Raw genomic sequence first — 13,889 nt, 5'->3', positions numbered from 1 at the left:
TCTTTCCAACCCTGGTTCTGTCCAACTGTCTCCCCTTTAGGACACTTCTCGATGCACTTTGATGCTTTCCACCACCAGATCAACGAACTCCCTCCAGCTCTCCCCGCACGCTCTTTAAGAAAGGTATCCTCCACCTAGATGTGTCCTGTTAGTCCTCGTCATGCATGTCCACACGAGCATTCCAGAATGTCTTATTTCCTGTAGACCTCAGATGTCCCCCAGTCAAATCACCTTAAGCTTAACTGGTTCAGAATATTTTGTGGTGTTTGGGAGTTCTTGGTGTCCCTAAGATGCTAAAGTTTTGGGTTCATATTGTAATTCATGTGCATTTGTATATGTATGCATCACTTGTGCAATTATTATATGTTTGTGAATTTATGTGCATGAGTTGTATTTTCTCTGTAGATCAGTTGGATGAAAATTTGTAAAACGAAATTTGAAGGATTCAGTTATACAGAAAAAAACTTTTACATTTGTTAATTTAGCAGACACATTTATACCAAGTGAATAAGAAAATAAAGCAAAAGTAATTTGCCAAGAGCCAACAATATTGATAATATACAGTGCCACATTTGTTAGACCCCTAGATGGGAAGGCGAACTAAAATAGAAAGTTAAAATAGAGAAATATTTAAATGTATTTGGAATGAAAAGTGTTATTGTTCTGTAAAATATATAAAAGTGTCTAATGTACACCAACAAATCATTTTTGAAATTATGAATAGATTTCAGTCATGAGAACTCTCCTGATAGAGTTTAAAATCTTTAATATTGTAAATAGAATGTGCATAGGTTTGGTCTAGACTAGATCTGATAAGCTGCTGCTAATGCACAGCAGTTAGACTTCCTTCTGCTAAATGCTCGGATCATAAAATTAAGGAAACATGCTGCTGCTGATGATGCTAGAGAAAAGAAAATCTAGACAGGTGGTACTGGGGAGGGGGTGGGCTAAGATGAGGACACGCACAGGTCACAGATGCAGCATTCATTGAATATGTCCTGGTTTTGAGTACTTAATCTGATTGGGAACATTAAATTGAACAAACCAAGTAGAATGCAAATAGAGTTTCATTCCTGGACTATTCAGTCTAACGTAGGTTAGTAGTCAAGTTAATAAAATAATTTTCATTTTTGGTTGAACTATCCCTGGAAGTTCATGGAAAGATTAACAAGTGTGATAAAGCAGGGTTGGAACTAAACTGTGCATAATGAGTTCTCAAGGAGGTGGATTGAGCAACCTTGCTTCTAGGTATTTCTAATGGCAAGGCAAGTTTATTTACAGTATATAGCACATTTCATACACAATGGTAATTTAAAGTGCTCACAACAATAAAACAATTTCAAAACTTTTAAAATGATAAAAAAAAATTAACATTTAAAAATAAAAAATGATTATACATAACATACAATACAATTAGTTCGGACGTAGCACAGTGCTCATTCAATAAATGTACAGCTAAACAGATGATTCTTGAGTCTAGATTTAAATGTAAATGTGCACATTAGCACATCTGATCTCTTCTGAAAGCTTGTTTTGTGTGAAGATTTCTGACTAATGATCTAAATGGTCTGTTAAGTTTATATTCAGTAAAGCAGTGTATTTAGGTCCTAGGGCATTGAGTGATTTCTAATCAAGTAAAAGTACTTTAATATCAATCCTAAATGTAACTGGAAGCCAGTGTAAGGTCCTGAGGACTGGTGTGATATGCTCAGATTTTCTGGTTCTAGTCAGAATCCTGGCAGCAGCGTTCTGGATGAGCTGCAGCTGTCTAATAATCTTCTTGGGAAGGCCTGTGTGGAGACCATTACAATAGTCCACCCTAGTGGTGATAAAGGCATGAACAACTTTCTCCAAGTCTTGACTGGAAACTAAACATCTAATTCGTGCAAAGTTTTTGAAATGACAGTATGCTGATTTTGTCACTTTGACATTACTACTGAAACTAAGGTCTTTCTCCAGAATCACACCAAGATTCCTGACTTGACTTCTTAGTTGTTTGACCCCTAGAGTCAATGCATTCACCTTTAGAACTTCATCTTTGTTTCCAAATACAATTCTTGAGTTTTCTCCTTTTCTCAGCTGGCACATCCAACTGTTAATTTAATCAATGCATTGGCAGAGGGAGGCAATGGGGCTGTAGTCATTTGGCGAAACGTCTATGTAAATCTGGGTATCATCAGCATAGCTGTTGATAGGCAGTTTGGTTCTTTCTCATTATTTGACTTAGTGGGAGCATATACAGGCTAAACAAGAGCGGTGTAAGTATTGAGCCTTGTGGCACTCCGCTTTATTGGACGTCCACTTAGACTTATGCTCTCCTATGCTCACATAATAAACTCTCCCTTCTAAGTATGACCTGAACTATCTGAGTACCATCCCAGAAAGCCCGACCCAGTTTTTCAGTATCTCTAGAAGTATGTTATGATGGACATTGTCTAAAGCAGCCCTAAGATCTAGTAGTACCAGCACTGATATTTTGCCAGAATCAGAATTAAAGCGAATATAATTTATTATCTTAATGAGCACTGTCTTTGTGCTGTGATGCGGTCGGAAACTAGATTGAACATTTTAAGTAGTTGTTCAGCTGATAAAAATTACAATTTCAATAATCTTTCCTATAAAAGGAAGATTTGATATTGGTCTATAATTGCTTATTATAAAGATATCTCTTTTTTTTCTTTCTTTAATGTTATTCTACTGGCCATTTTAACACAGCAACATATAAGTTGCTAATGCAATATATTGTATATAAACACCTTGTTTACCTTTCCTCACCAGTCGCCCCTGCACCCTATACCTGCCTCACCCACCAGTCCACAATCGGGCCTGGATGGCAGTAATTCCACCTTGTCCGGCAGCGCCAGCAGTGGTGTCTCCTCCTTGAGCGAGAGCAACTTCGCCCAGTCCTCCTCCGAGCCTCCGGCTCGAGCCGACACCTTGGACTCGATGCCGAGCAGCCAGGCCTGGACAACAGACACGGAGGAAGCGGAGAGTCCCTACCTACCTGTGCGCTACAGCGTCTCCGAGCCTGAAGTTCTGGACCCTCTCAAACCCACTCCCTGCCGTAGTCATTCAGCCCCATTGGGCGTAACCCCAGGGATGCCCACCGATGGGCACCACCATCATCACCTCCATCTTCACCATCCCCACCCCCATGCAATACACATCACCCATCCGCACTACCACCACCATGAGCTTGCACCTGCTCTGCCTCTCAAACCTTACCCGAGGGAAGGGTGTATCCCTGAGGAAGACCTGAGGCCGGTTCCAAGGCCAATGCTCCGCAAGATCTCCCAGCCTTTGCTCACTAACAAGGAGGAGCAGGCCAAGGTGGCCTGGGAACATGGCATCAGTGAAGAATAAATGAAGAGTAAGGTTAAGCTTTAGTGTGATAGGTGGTTGGGTTTTGGGAAAATCCAAAGAACTGTTGGGTTTGAACATCTACTCTACTTACCATGTATCCAGTGTAGGTATTTTGAAACCTTATAAGAAGTGCTTGACATGTTGCTGAGTTTCTACATGCTTTGTTGTATGCTTAGTGGTTTTTGATTGGGAGTTGCCCAGGAACCTTGAGTTCAAACAGCTTGTAGAGCCCAAGCTACTTCCCCTCATTAGTATCAGTTTATTGATTGGATAATATAGATATGGTCCCGAAAGGTATGAAAACAGACTTTCAGATGAAACCGAACATTCAGGTGGTTTTCAGGTGTACAAGATCCAAGCGTTTCATGTCCTAAGAGGGAGATACACCTCTTGTCAAGGTCTACAACTTGTTAACACTTCATAATCATCATTACAATAGTTTTGATTGATTAACATCATACAACTTTAAAAAGAGTGTTGATAAACCTTTTCAATAGATGTTGCTCTGGTTGGGTTGCATGTTGGCACTTAACCTTGGAGCACTAAATACCTTCTTTTTTTTTTTGTCCATAAAAAGTTTTTTTAAATTTTTTTATTATTATTATCTAATAAAAAAATATAAGAAAGTGGTCAAAAGTGGATCTGTGGTTCCGTAAATAGTGGCTAAAATTTAAATTAAGTTCACTTTCATCTTGGTAGCCCACATAAGGGTGGATTTCAGACTTAATTGACAGAATTCTAATTTCTTCTGACAAGATACTTCCCAGTCCAATGCAAAAGCCTCAGATGTGGTTTTAATAACACAGCAGTTGATATAACATACTAACACTTCATTACCAACCTAAAAACACTTAACAGAGCGTCTGCTACTTCCTGCATGGTTGCAGGAAGCTTCTCCTCAGAGAGAATCTGCACTGATGTGACAGTAAGAGGCTTTTACAATCTTCTTAAAGCCTCATTACACCCACAATATTGCCGTGCTGCGAAAGCAAATCAACCACTCTCAACGCTACTACCCCGTTACGCTAATAACACAACAACCAAAGCACTGTTAAATCAAAGCCATTTCACAGATGTCTCCTCACAGTAAAGCGGCTTTCAGTCTCAGTAGGTTCCTTTTGGGAATTGATTTCCGTTCCTCTGAGTTGACATTTTCATAAAGAAGTATATTTTTAGATAGAGCTGTTATAAGATTCCAAGACTTTAATATAATTGTAAAGTATAAAAAAATACAAAAAGATAGTTAGAATAAATATACCTTAGATGATATAATATACTATATTGCTATTAAAGATTATATCACACATTTCTAAAGATAGAATCAAGGCAAGATTCATGAGTGTGTTTTATGTTGTGAGCTGAGTGAAGTCTTTATGCTGCCGATAGATACAAATTCGGTACCTGATGTTCTTTGCATATTAACTTCTGACGACTTGAACGTTATTTAAAAGCAAATTTTTATGTACAGTGTGCATGTTCTCTTCAATGACGGTGATAATATTACACTACATCACTTGAAGGGAGGGTCTGGTAGAGATATTGCTTGTACTGTATATTTACACATCCTCATCTACAGCTCCATTAACTAGCATTTCATGTCATGTGAAACTGTTAATTGTATCTGCTTTAAGGAAAACACTGCATATTGAGTCTGGAGTAAACTTAAGTGGCAGGAAAAACTTAAGTCTGCTGGCCCGTTTTCCAAAAGAAAGCTAGAAAAATGCATCCAAGAAAGCGACAAATGGTAAAATCTATTTTTAACGTTATTTTTTTCTGCACTGTTAGACCTACACAAATTGATGTGGTTTAATTTGGTTTTACATCACTTAATTACAAAAATACGTTATGGGTTTGAAAAGTTATTTTTATTTATGAAAAGTCCTGGCTTACAAACACGAAAGCATATAATTAAAAGGTTAGTTCACCCAAATATTAAAATGATGTCATTAATGACTCACCCTCATGTCGTTCCAAAGATGAACGGAGGTCTCACGGGCTTGGAACGACATGAGCGTCATAATTTTAATATTTGGGTGAACTAACCCTTTAAGGCTGCTCGTAGTATGAAATGTACTTCAACACCAATACTTCAAGAATATCAAAGGCAAAAGGCAAGTTTAACGCAAACTCAACACCGTTTTTGTGATATGAAAACTGTACTGTTCATTGCAGTATATGTACAGAGAGAAATGCATGTTATCTTAATGGCTGATATGACTGATAGTTCATCACTAAAGGCCTTTTTATGGCCAGGGAAAGCCGTGCGAATGTTTTGATAGAGGATCTTCTTTAGATAGACTCTCTAATTCATAACATTACATCTGTTTTCCTTCAGTCAGACATACACTGCAAATGTATCTCCATTCTGTCTATTCATATGTATGCACTTATTCCTAAAGTAAAATTTAGGTAACCGGTGATAATCTATGTATTTGTAGATTATGATGTTTTATTATTGGTTTTTGTTTACTTAATTATAGACATATAATGATGAAGTAAGAGTGTTATGTCTCCAAAGACATATAGAAATGGTTTGACTGATAAGTTATTAATAATTATTTATATTAACCATAATGTGTTAAGGTTAATAAATCACTTTATACACATTAAATATTGAATGATCAGGGAAGGAACTGGAATCTATGCAAAGATCGAGTGTTATAAGAGAGAGTGTATCTGTGACAGCCCATTCTGTGAATATTAGCACTGATTAACTAAAAAGCATTACTATTTATTGTTTTGAGCATTTCTTATTAAGGCTTTCTAGACATTTTGCATGTAAATACAGACTGACGGATACTGTGCGTCCTGTATTTATTCCCCATTCTAATTTTGCTTGCATATTCAAGCAGGAAAAGAAGTTTAAAACGTATTATAATCACAATTCATCAAATTAAGGTTGCTCATTTGGCACAAACAACCATGTAAAAAAAAAAGAGTGTACATATTTTACATGTTTGATATCTCTGTGGAGGCAAACCTACAGTTTTGGATTCAGTTTCAGATTGAGGGTGACATTTTATTTTTGACATGATGCCCTGATCAGCATCTATAATTCAAGACCTTCTGTTCATCTAAACAGTGATTAATGTGAATTGCTAATTACAAATTGGGTTTGTTTTCCTGTATTTTGCTGAAAGGATTGATTGCAAAGTCTCTGTACATATGAGTAAAGATACTAAACGCTCTGGTCTGCATTACAGTTCGTACCACACATTATGTTTGGCTTTATTTCGTGTATATAATCCTTCAAAAGCTTTGTATTTATATGGTCAAGAGGGACAAATCATGTATAGACTGAAATTAATTGTCTGCCTTGTACTTTCTGATGTAAATGTGTTTTTAAAATTAAACTGCGAACATGGAAAAAAAAAAAAAAAAATCTTTCAATGGCCTAATCACTACAGTTATTTTGTGTATTTTGCATTGAAATCTGAAGAGCGTTTGGTTTTACCATGCAGAACTACGAAAACCTTTGTACAAGTATTCTCAAAGTATTTTTTCTGTATATATTGTGCTAGCATGAATAAATGTGGTGTGGATTTTAGATGTAAATACACATTTTTTTCCTACTCACTTAACCGCTGTGACGTGTAATTCATTAATAATGCCTAATATTAAAGATAATGTTTTATCGACTGATATCTGCCTTCCTTTCTTTCTTTGGGATAGAGTTTAAATTCTCAGTATACAATCAACATTTCTTTCTTTTTTTTTTTATTCTGAATATTTACAACATTATGAAATATCCATAAAGGGCCATTTTGTTGAACCTTGTTTCTGCCACTAGAAAAAAAAAGTAATTGAATTATTGTATCACAATTTTTTTAATCACATACATTCCAATTTGTTCCTCACCGATAGCCAGTTTGTATTTCACAATTCAGACTTTCTTACATTTCTCAATTTATAGCTTGCAATTCGCAAATAGTACAATAAGAAATAATAAGAAATGAACTTGTGAGAGAAAGAAAGTTGCTATTAACATTTTTTATTTGGTTGAAACAAGCTTCCATACCATAAGAAAGATCAAATGGTAGCTATACGGTAATCATCAAGTTAAAAAAAAAATCCCACTAAATTGAACGGAATCAAAACATTCACACAACAGCTATAACAATACAATATCAAAATAGAGTATATTATACAGTTTATACTACAATACACTAAAGTTTACTATAGTAAAAACTTAAGTAAATTATAGTATTTATTACAGTTTATCAGTTCACTATTGTTAACACCACAGTATGCTGTAGCATTCATTAACAAACTGTTGTAAATACTATAATATATACAGTATAATACACTTTACTGTAAAGAATGGTTCAAAAACACTAGTATTAAATTACTATAGTTTTTTTTTTTTTTTTTTTTTTTTCAGGTTGTTAGTTTCCGCTAAATAGTCTTTCTTGGTGGGAACAGACCTAATAGTAGAGAACTCAGTTCGGTAACGCTTTCCTGAATGAAGGCTAGTGTGGTTTTATTATTTGAAGAGCTAGTAAAATTATTTTGAAGTTAAATTCAGGTGTGTGAAAACCTCTATGTTGGATGGTATTGTCTTCAGACCGCCACAGTAACGTTACTTATAATGGGTGAGAAATTTCACAGCCAAAATAGTCTTCTTTTGTAATAGTCTTAGTAACATAAACATTAATATCTCGTTTCGTCCACTCGAATGATGAGTTAACTGACAAACGGACGACAAAGAACTACAAACATGGCGCTGGTGCACCAACACGTCAACAAGCCCTAAATCGTCACCAAGAGAATTCACCTCCACAACCAATCACAGGCCGCCAACTGGACTCACTCCCTGGATAAGCTCTGCACATGCATTCAGAAAAGAATGCGTGTTGCGACGTCACGAGCCAGCCAATAGACGCGCGAAGAGTGGAACGGTAACCAATCAGAAGGGACAGTGGGCGGGCCCTTTCAATAGGAAGCGCTGTTGAAACGATACATTGCATGTTGTCGAGCCGGTATCTTTAATGGTATTTCAAAACCTAGTTTAGTACTTGCCCATAGTCTGTTTAAGCAGTTAAACGCGTTTGTTTGGTTTTAGAATGATATATTTGAGTGGGCTTTCTGTGGCACTGGCCCTGGCGCTGGTGCCGAGCTGCACTGAAGCTTTAAAGGATGGAGAGTGTGAAGGTGAGTTTGATTAATATGTTCATAGTATTAAAAACAAAACGTGCAGGAAACACGTTTCCTGTCATGAGCATCTCACATCTGCGCTTCATGCATCTTCTTTAGTTTATGCTGTGTATTTTAATTTATTATTATTATTATTATTATTATTATTATTATTATTATTATTATTACTAGTTATGTTTCCTGTAACTACTGCAATTATTGCATCAGTAATTATTTTTAAGGGGTTTAATGTGCTGTTAGGATAAACGTGTTTTTGTAATAATGTACGTTTATAATATACCGGTATGCAAAATTTTAAATGGAATGCATTATAACGTGTTTTTTTATTGTGTATTTTTGTGTTTTTAAAGGCGGTTGTTTATGTAATTTTGTAAATTAGGTTTTCTTTTAAGTAAAAATATCATACTGTACGCAGCTTATTATCAATAATAAGTACTTCATCATATCTGGATAGGACACCTGTTCAAATAACCTTTTGGTCATAATTGCTTATTCTGTTATTTACAAAGGGGACATGAATAATTGACTATACTATGCTATCTATTTTCATAAATGTGACTCATTTTATTTAATATAACTTCTTTGTGTATGATTGTTGCATTGCAGTCTGTGTGGGTTTCCTGGAACGGTTTTACCAGACGCTACAAGACAACGATGTCAAGTTCAACAGTGACTCCATCGAAAATGCTCTTCTAAAATCTTGCAAAGAGGCCAAAGGAAAAGAAAACAGATTTGTAAGTGTGTGCTTAAAGATCAGTTTGCCCAAAAATCAACAATTTACTCAAAGATGTATATGAGTTTGTTTCTCCATCAGATTTGGAGAAATTCAGCATTTCATCACCTTGCTCCGCAATGGATCCCCTGCAGTGAATGGGTGCCGTCAGAAAGAGAGTCCAAACAGCTGATTAAAAACACACAATAATCCACACTACTTCAGTGTATAAGAAACAAATCCATTATTAAGGCATTTTCAAACCTTCACTACTGAGCAGAATACTTCTTTCAGTAATAACGTTTTTTCATGTAAAAAAATCAATCTCCTGTTGTCCTCTCACATCAGAACCCACCAACATATTTATTTAGAGCTGTTATGGACCGTTTTCACTTGTAAACGGTGCTTAATCAGTGCATATTTCTCGAAGAAACGAGACAAGTATTTAGCCTGAAGCAACATTTTGAAGTTAAAAACGTCTTAATGATGGATTGATTTCTTACAAACATGCTATTTTTCACTTCACAAGTAGTTTATTGATGGACTGGAGTGGATTACTTGTGAATTATTGTGATGTTTTATCATCTGTTTGGACTCTCATTCTGACGGCACCCATTCACTGCAGAGGATCCATTGTTGAGCAAGTGATGTAATGCTACATTTCTTCAAATCTGATGAAGAAACAAACTCATCTGCATCTTGGATGACTTGAGATATAGTTCAGCAAATTTTCATTATCGGCTGAAATATTCCTTTTATCTTCCATAATTTTAGTTTGTTTATACTTCCTTTTAATGTTTTGTGAATGTGCAGTGTTACTATATAGGGGCAACAAGTGATGCAGCAACAAAAATAATCAATGAAGTTTCCAAACCGATGAGTAACCATGTGCCAGTGGAAAAAATCTGTGAAAAGCTCAAAAAGAAGGACAGTCAGATCTGTGAACTGAAATATGGTAAGTTGAAAAGTTTCCATCTCTCTAGTGGTTAACCAATTAGTCAACGTATAACTATATCATATCACTTGTTCTGTTTGGGCGATATCTTGAGATATATCTGCTCCATTTTAAATGGAATGGAAAAAAAAAAGACATTTATTTTTTTAATGTATTATTATTTTAAGTGATTTAGTCTTCAAGTCAAATTTGGTGGATCAATGACAGAACTGCAAGCCATTCATATTTGTTTTCTTCTTCTAGATAAACAAGTTGACTTGAGCTCCGTCGACCTGAAGAAGTTGAAAGTGAAAGATCTGAAGAAAATTTTGGAGGAATGGGGCGAATCCTGCAAAGGATGCGTGGAGAAATCCGACTTCATCCGCAAGATCAATGAGCTAATGCCCAAGTATGCGCCCAACGCGGCCAAGGCACGGACAGATCTCTAAACCCAAAGGAATTATGGGAGCAAGGCAGCGGCCAAAGGCATTTAGGGTGGGAGATTTGCGCTGTGCAGCTGACTTACCACCTAACAGTGGGGTTTGCATCGTGTTGTCATTTTATCATGTTCTCCAGGGGTACACATCAAGAAACCGAATAAATGCACTTACATGAAAATACAATCTTTAATTTATAACTTGCAATGTGTTAGTTCTGACTGATATCCCACACAACCTTTGTTTGTCTCCTGACGTTATGAGAATCATGTTTGACACACTTTGCCTAGTTTAATTTCCTTTTTTCTCTTTTTTGAGGGTGTAGACTTTCTTAGTTGGCACATTATATGAAATATAATGAATGAGAGTCTCATCTTCAAAATGCGTGGGTTGGTTTGAGTGGACTTTGCTGTAAAATGTTTAATACAGTTATACTGTCTTTTTCATTAAAAGAAGAAAAGAAACTGGTCTTGTCCTTTTTTTTTATATATATGTATTTATTTTTTTGAGTTTGCATTTAACCATATCTCCTTCATCTTGGACACTTTTTGTAAGATTTTCTTATTCATTTAACCACCAAAATACCTATTTACCATGGCAATTAAACTATTTATATGGTTATACAACAGTCTTTGCATGCATTTGCATATCTTATTACAGCTTCTGGTACATTAAATATATTACATATTGATATTACATTTGAAAAATGTGTTTATTATTTAACATGTAATTCCAACAAAGTATTATGCAGTAGGATAGTAGCCTAATAATCTATTTCAAACTAATTATTTTGAAAATAATGAATACAACTTTATTTTTTATTGTCAGTACTGATGTTCCACAACTACAACGTCACGCAATATGTTCTGACGTCAGCAGAGTCTCCTCCCACTCTCGGTGCGCGCACATTCCTTTTGTCCAAGATGGCGGAATAGATGCAGCTGAGGGGACGCTAATGTTTGCCGTTTTATTTTTATCTGCAAAATTCAACATCCAGGCGAACGTTTTCCCGTGCAAACGTTAGTTAAGACCCTCCTCACGGATGTGCAGAATCTCCAGGAAGCGTGAGATCTCACCTCGGAGCTGATTTTTATATTTTCGCGGCTGGAGCATCACTGTAAAATGAAGCGGCAGGCCGAGCGCGACGCGAGTCCGTCCAGAACGCTCGCCAAACGCGTCCGCGAGCGCGACCGGGAGCGCGAACCGAACCCGCCGCTCGCGCTGCTGCTCGCCGAGACTCGAGCGTATCACAAACGCAGCCGCAGCCGAGAGCGGGAAAAACCGCGCGTCCGTGGGGAGAGAGAGAGTCTGCATCACCGCGCGCATCATGAACTGGGTCTGCTGGGTCGAGCCCCTCTCCGAACCACCTCAGTCCTGCCTAAAGGTAAGACCCCATCCGCGGAAACGGTGGGTGCGCGACTTGAATACAAGACACTACTTATCAGCAACCTTGGATCACAGCTTTCTGATGAACATGTAGAGGACGGACTGTTTCATGAGTTTAAAAAGTTCGGGGATGTGAGCGTCAAGCTGTCTCACACGCCTGAACTGGGTCGTATTGCCTACGTCAACTTCAGACACACGGAAAACGCGCGGGAAGCGCGTCATGCAAAAAACCCATTGGTGCTATATGATCGTCCACTCAAAGTTGAACCCATGTACATGCGACGTCGCAGCGTCACGCCTCCAGACGTGAGTTATGTGTCTCTGCACAGTGCTGCCTACACTTACAGGCAGCGGTCACTTTCACCTGGTGCTGGGAGTAGTGCCCTTAGAGATATGAGACCCAGGCATTACGTTGATGGTCTGGGACTCAGCAGGGACCGTGTTTTGGACTATTACAGTGCATTGGAGGAGAGAAGCCGTGCGTATGCGTATCAGCTTCCCGAGGAGGACTTAAAACCAGAGGACGATCAGAGAGCCACAAGGAACTTGTTCATTGGCAACTTGGATCATAACATTTCTGAGGTGGAACTGCGACAAGGATTTGACAAGTATGGAATTATCGAAGAGGTGGTTATCAAGCGGCCTGCCCGTGGACAAGGAGGTGCTTATGCTTTTCTTAAATTTCAAAATTTGGATATGGCTCACCGGGCCAAAGTGGCCATGCAGGGACGTATGATTAATGGCAACCCAATTAAAATCGGATACGGGAAGGCCAATCCGACGACTCGGCTATGGGTGGGCGGACTTGGCCCGAGCACCTCGCTGGCTGCTTTAGCCCGCGAGTTTGATCGCTTTGGAAGTATTCGCACCATAGACTATGTTAAAGGAGATAATTTTGCTTACATTCACTACGAGAGCCTGGATGCAGCCCAGGCTGCGTGTGCGCAAATGCGCGGCTTCCCTCTGTGTGGTCCGAATCGTCGGCTGCGTGTGGATTTTGCTAAAGCTGAGGAGACGAGGGCATACCCTCAACAATATCAGCCGCCTTTGCTCCCGCCTCCACATTACGAACTTCTAGCTGATGGTTACGGACGCCACCACAGCCTGGAGCGAGAACTGAGAGCGAGGGCTCGCTCACCCTCACACCCCCTCTTCGTGGAGCGAGAAAGAGATCGCCTTTCAGACCGAGACTGGAGTCCGCCGAAAGGAATTGAGCGGCGAGCGAACCCGGAGGCGTTTGGGCGGGTCAGGCAGCGCAGTCGTAGCCGCAGCAGGGAGCGCTGGGTAAAGGAGCGAGAGCTAGAACGCGGGAAAAACTGGGAGGAGCGGCGAAAGCGAAGGAGCCTCAGTCCCATCGACTGTCCTGCCGAGGAGCGCGAGAGGTCAAAGCTCAGAAGCGGAGTACCGTCTACTCCTGAAGACAGCCCGGATAGGGGTCGCGGCCGTCTTCCGGACTCCACCTCAGAACCTCTTGACCACACCCCTGACATCAGCAGACACATCAGTGATGAACGTGCTGTTAATGATGAACCTTTGCATCCGAGGAAGGAGGAGCGTCACCGCAAAAGCGAGAGCGACCCTGACTCACAGACGGACAAGTCCAAAACAGACTCCAAAAAGCCCAGCACGCTCTCTGAATATGCCCAGACGTTGAGTCGCGTGTGGCACGGTTCTCTCGTTCTTAAAAACAGCTGCTTCCCCACAAACATGCACATGCTTGAGGGGGGCGTGAACTTTCTCCACGCCCTCATGAAAGACAACCAAGCAGGTGGTTCCAAGATCACGCAGCTTAAAATCGCTCAGCGGCTGAGGCTGGATCAGCCCAAACTGGACGAGGTGACGAGACGCATCAAGCTAGGCAGCCCGGATGGCTACGCTGTCCTCCTCGCAGTTCAGGGGCCCA

The 13,889-nt window shown here is 39.1% G+C and overlaps 3 protein-coding genes across 4 annotated transcripts in view; all 3 read left to right on the top strand.

The window, feature by feature from the left end:
• The window catches only part of LOC113039825 (dedicator of cytokinesis protein 3-like), a 70,277-nt gene extending 63,272 nt beyond the window's left edge, over positions 1 to 7,005 (top strand). The window contains exons 47-48 of one of the 2 annotated variants that reach the window (XR_003275086.1): positions 41 to 123; positions 2,779 to 2,914. Coding sequence is in view for 1 of the 2 variants with exons in the window: in XM_026197927.1 (XP_026053712.1) it covers positions 41 to 123; positions 2,779 to 3,363 (668 nt within the window). In the remaining variant the exon portion in view is untranslated. Of the gene's footprint in view, positions 1 to 40; positions 124 to 2,778 lie in introns of both variants that reach the window. The other variant, XM_026197927.1, reaches the window with a different exon arrangement.
• Positions 7,006 to 8,285: 1,280 nt separating this feature from the next.
• LOC113039824 (mesencephalic astrocyte-derived neurotrophic factor-like) lies at positions 8,286 to 11,067 on the top strand. Its single transcript, XM_026197926.1, has 4 exons — positions 8,286 to 8,514; positions 9,124 to 9,251; positions 10,043 to 10,184; positions 10,428 to 11,067. The coding sequence occupies exons 1-4, from the start codon at positions 8,427 to 8,429 to the stop codon at positions 10,610 to 10,612; spliced, it is 543 nt and encodes a 180-aa protein (XP_026053711.1). The 5' UTR covers positions 8,286 to 8,426; the 3' UTR covers positions 10,613 to 11,067.
• Positions 11,068 to 11,424: 357 nt separating this feature from the next.
• Positions 11,425 to 13,889, top strand: part of LOC113039823 (putative RNA-binding protein 15B) — a 3,714-nt gene continuing 1,249 nt past the window's right edge. Inside the window, exon 1 of the mRNA XM_026197924.1 lies at positions 11,425 to 13,889. This exon is cut by the window's right edge and continues 1,249 nt beyond it. Within this exon, the coding sequence (XP_026053709.1) occupies positions 11,723 to 13,889 (2,167 nt within the window). The 5' untranslated portion in view covers positions 11,425 to 11,722.

This window comes from Carassius auratus, chromosome 22 (assembly GCF_003368295.1).
Source record: "Carassius auratus strain Wakin chromosome 22, ASM336829v1, whole genome shotgun sequence".
NCBI lineage: Eukaryota > Metazoa > Chordata > Actinopteri > Cypriniformes > Cyprinidae > Carassius > Carassius auratus.
The sequence above is the reverse complement of the archived record's forward strand: the minus strand, read 5'-3'. Positions and strand labels throughout refer to the sequence as shown.

Bases quoted from the DNA above. Each gene is read 5' to 3' on its own strand.
- LOC113039824 (XM_026197926.1), top strand. From the start codon at position 8,427: ATGATATATTTGAGTGGGCTTTCTGTGGCACTGGCCCTGGCGCTGGTG. The intron at 8,515-9,123 runs GTGAGTTTGATT...GTTGCATTGCAG, and splicing joins AAAGGATGGAGAGTGTGAAG to TCTGTGTGGGTTTCCTGGAA. The intron at 9,252-10,042 runs GTAAGTGTGTGC...GTGAATGTGCAG, and splicing joins AAGGAAAAGAAAACAGATTT to TGTTACTATATAGGGGCAAC.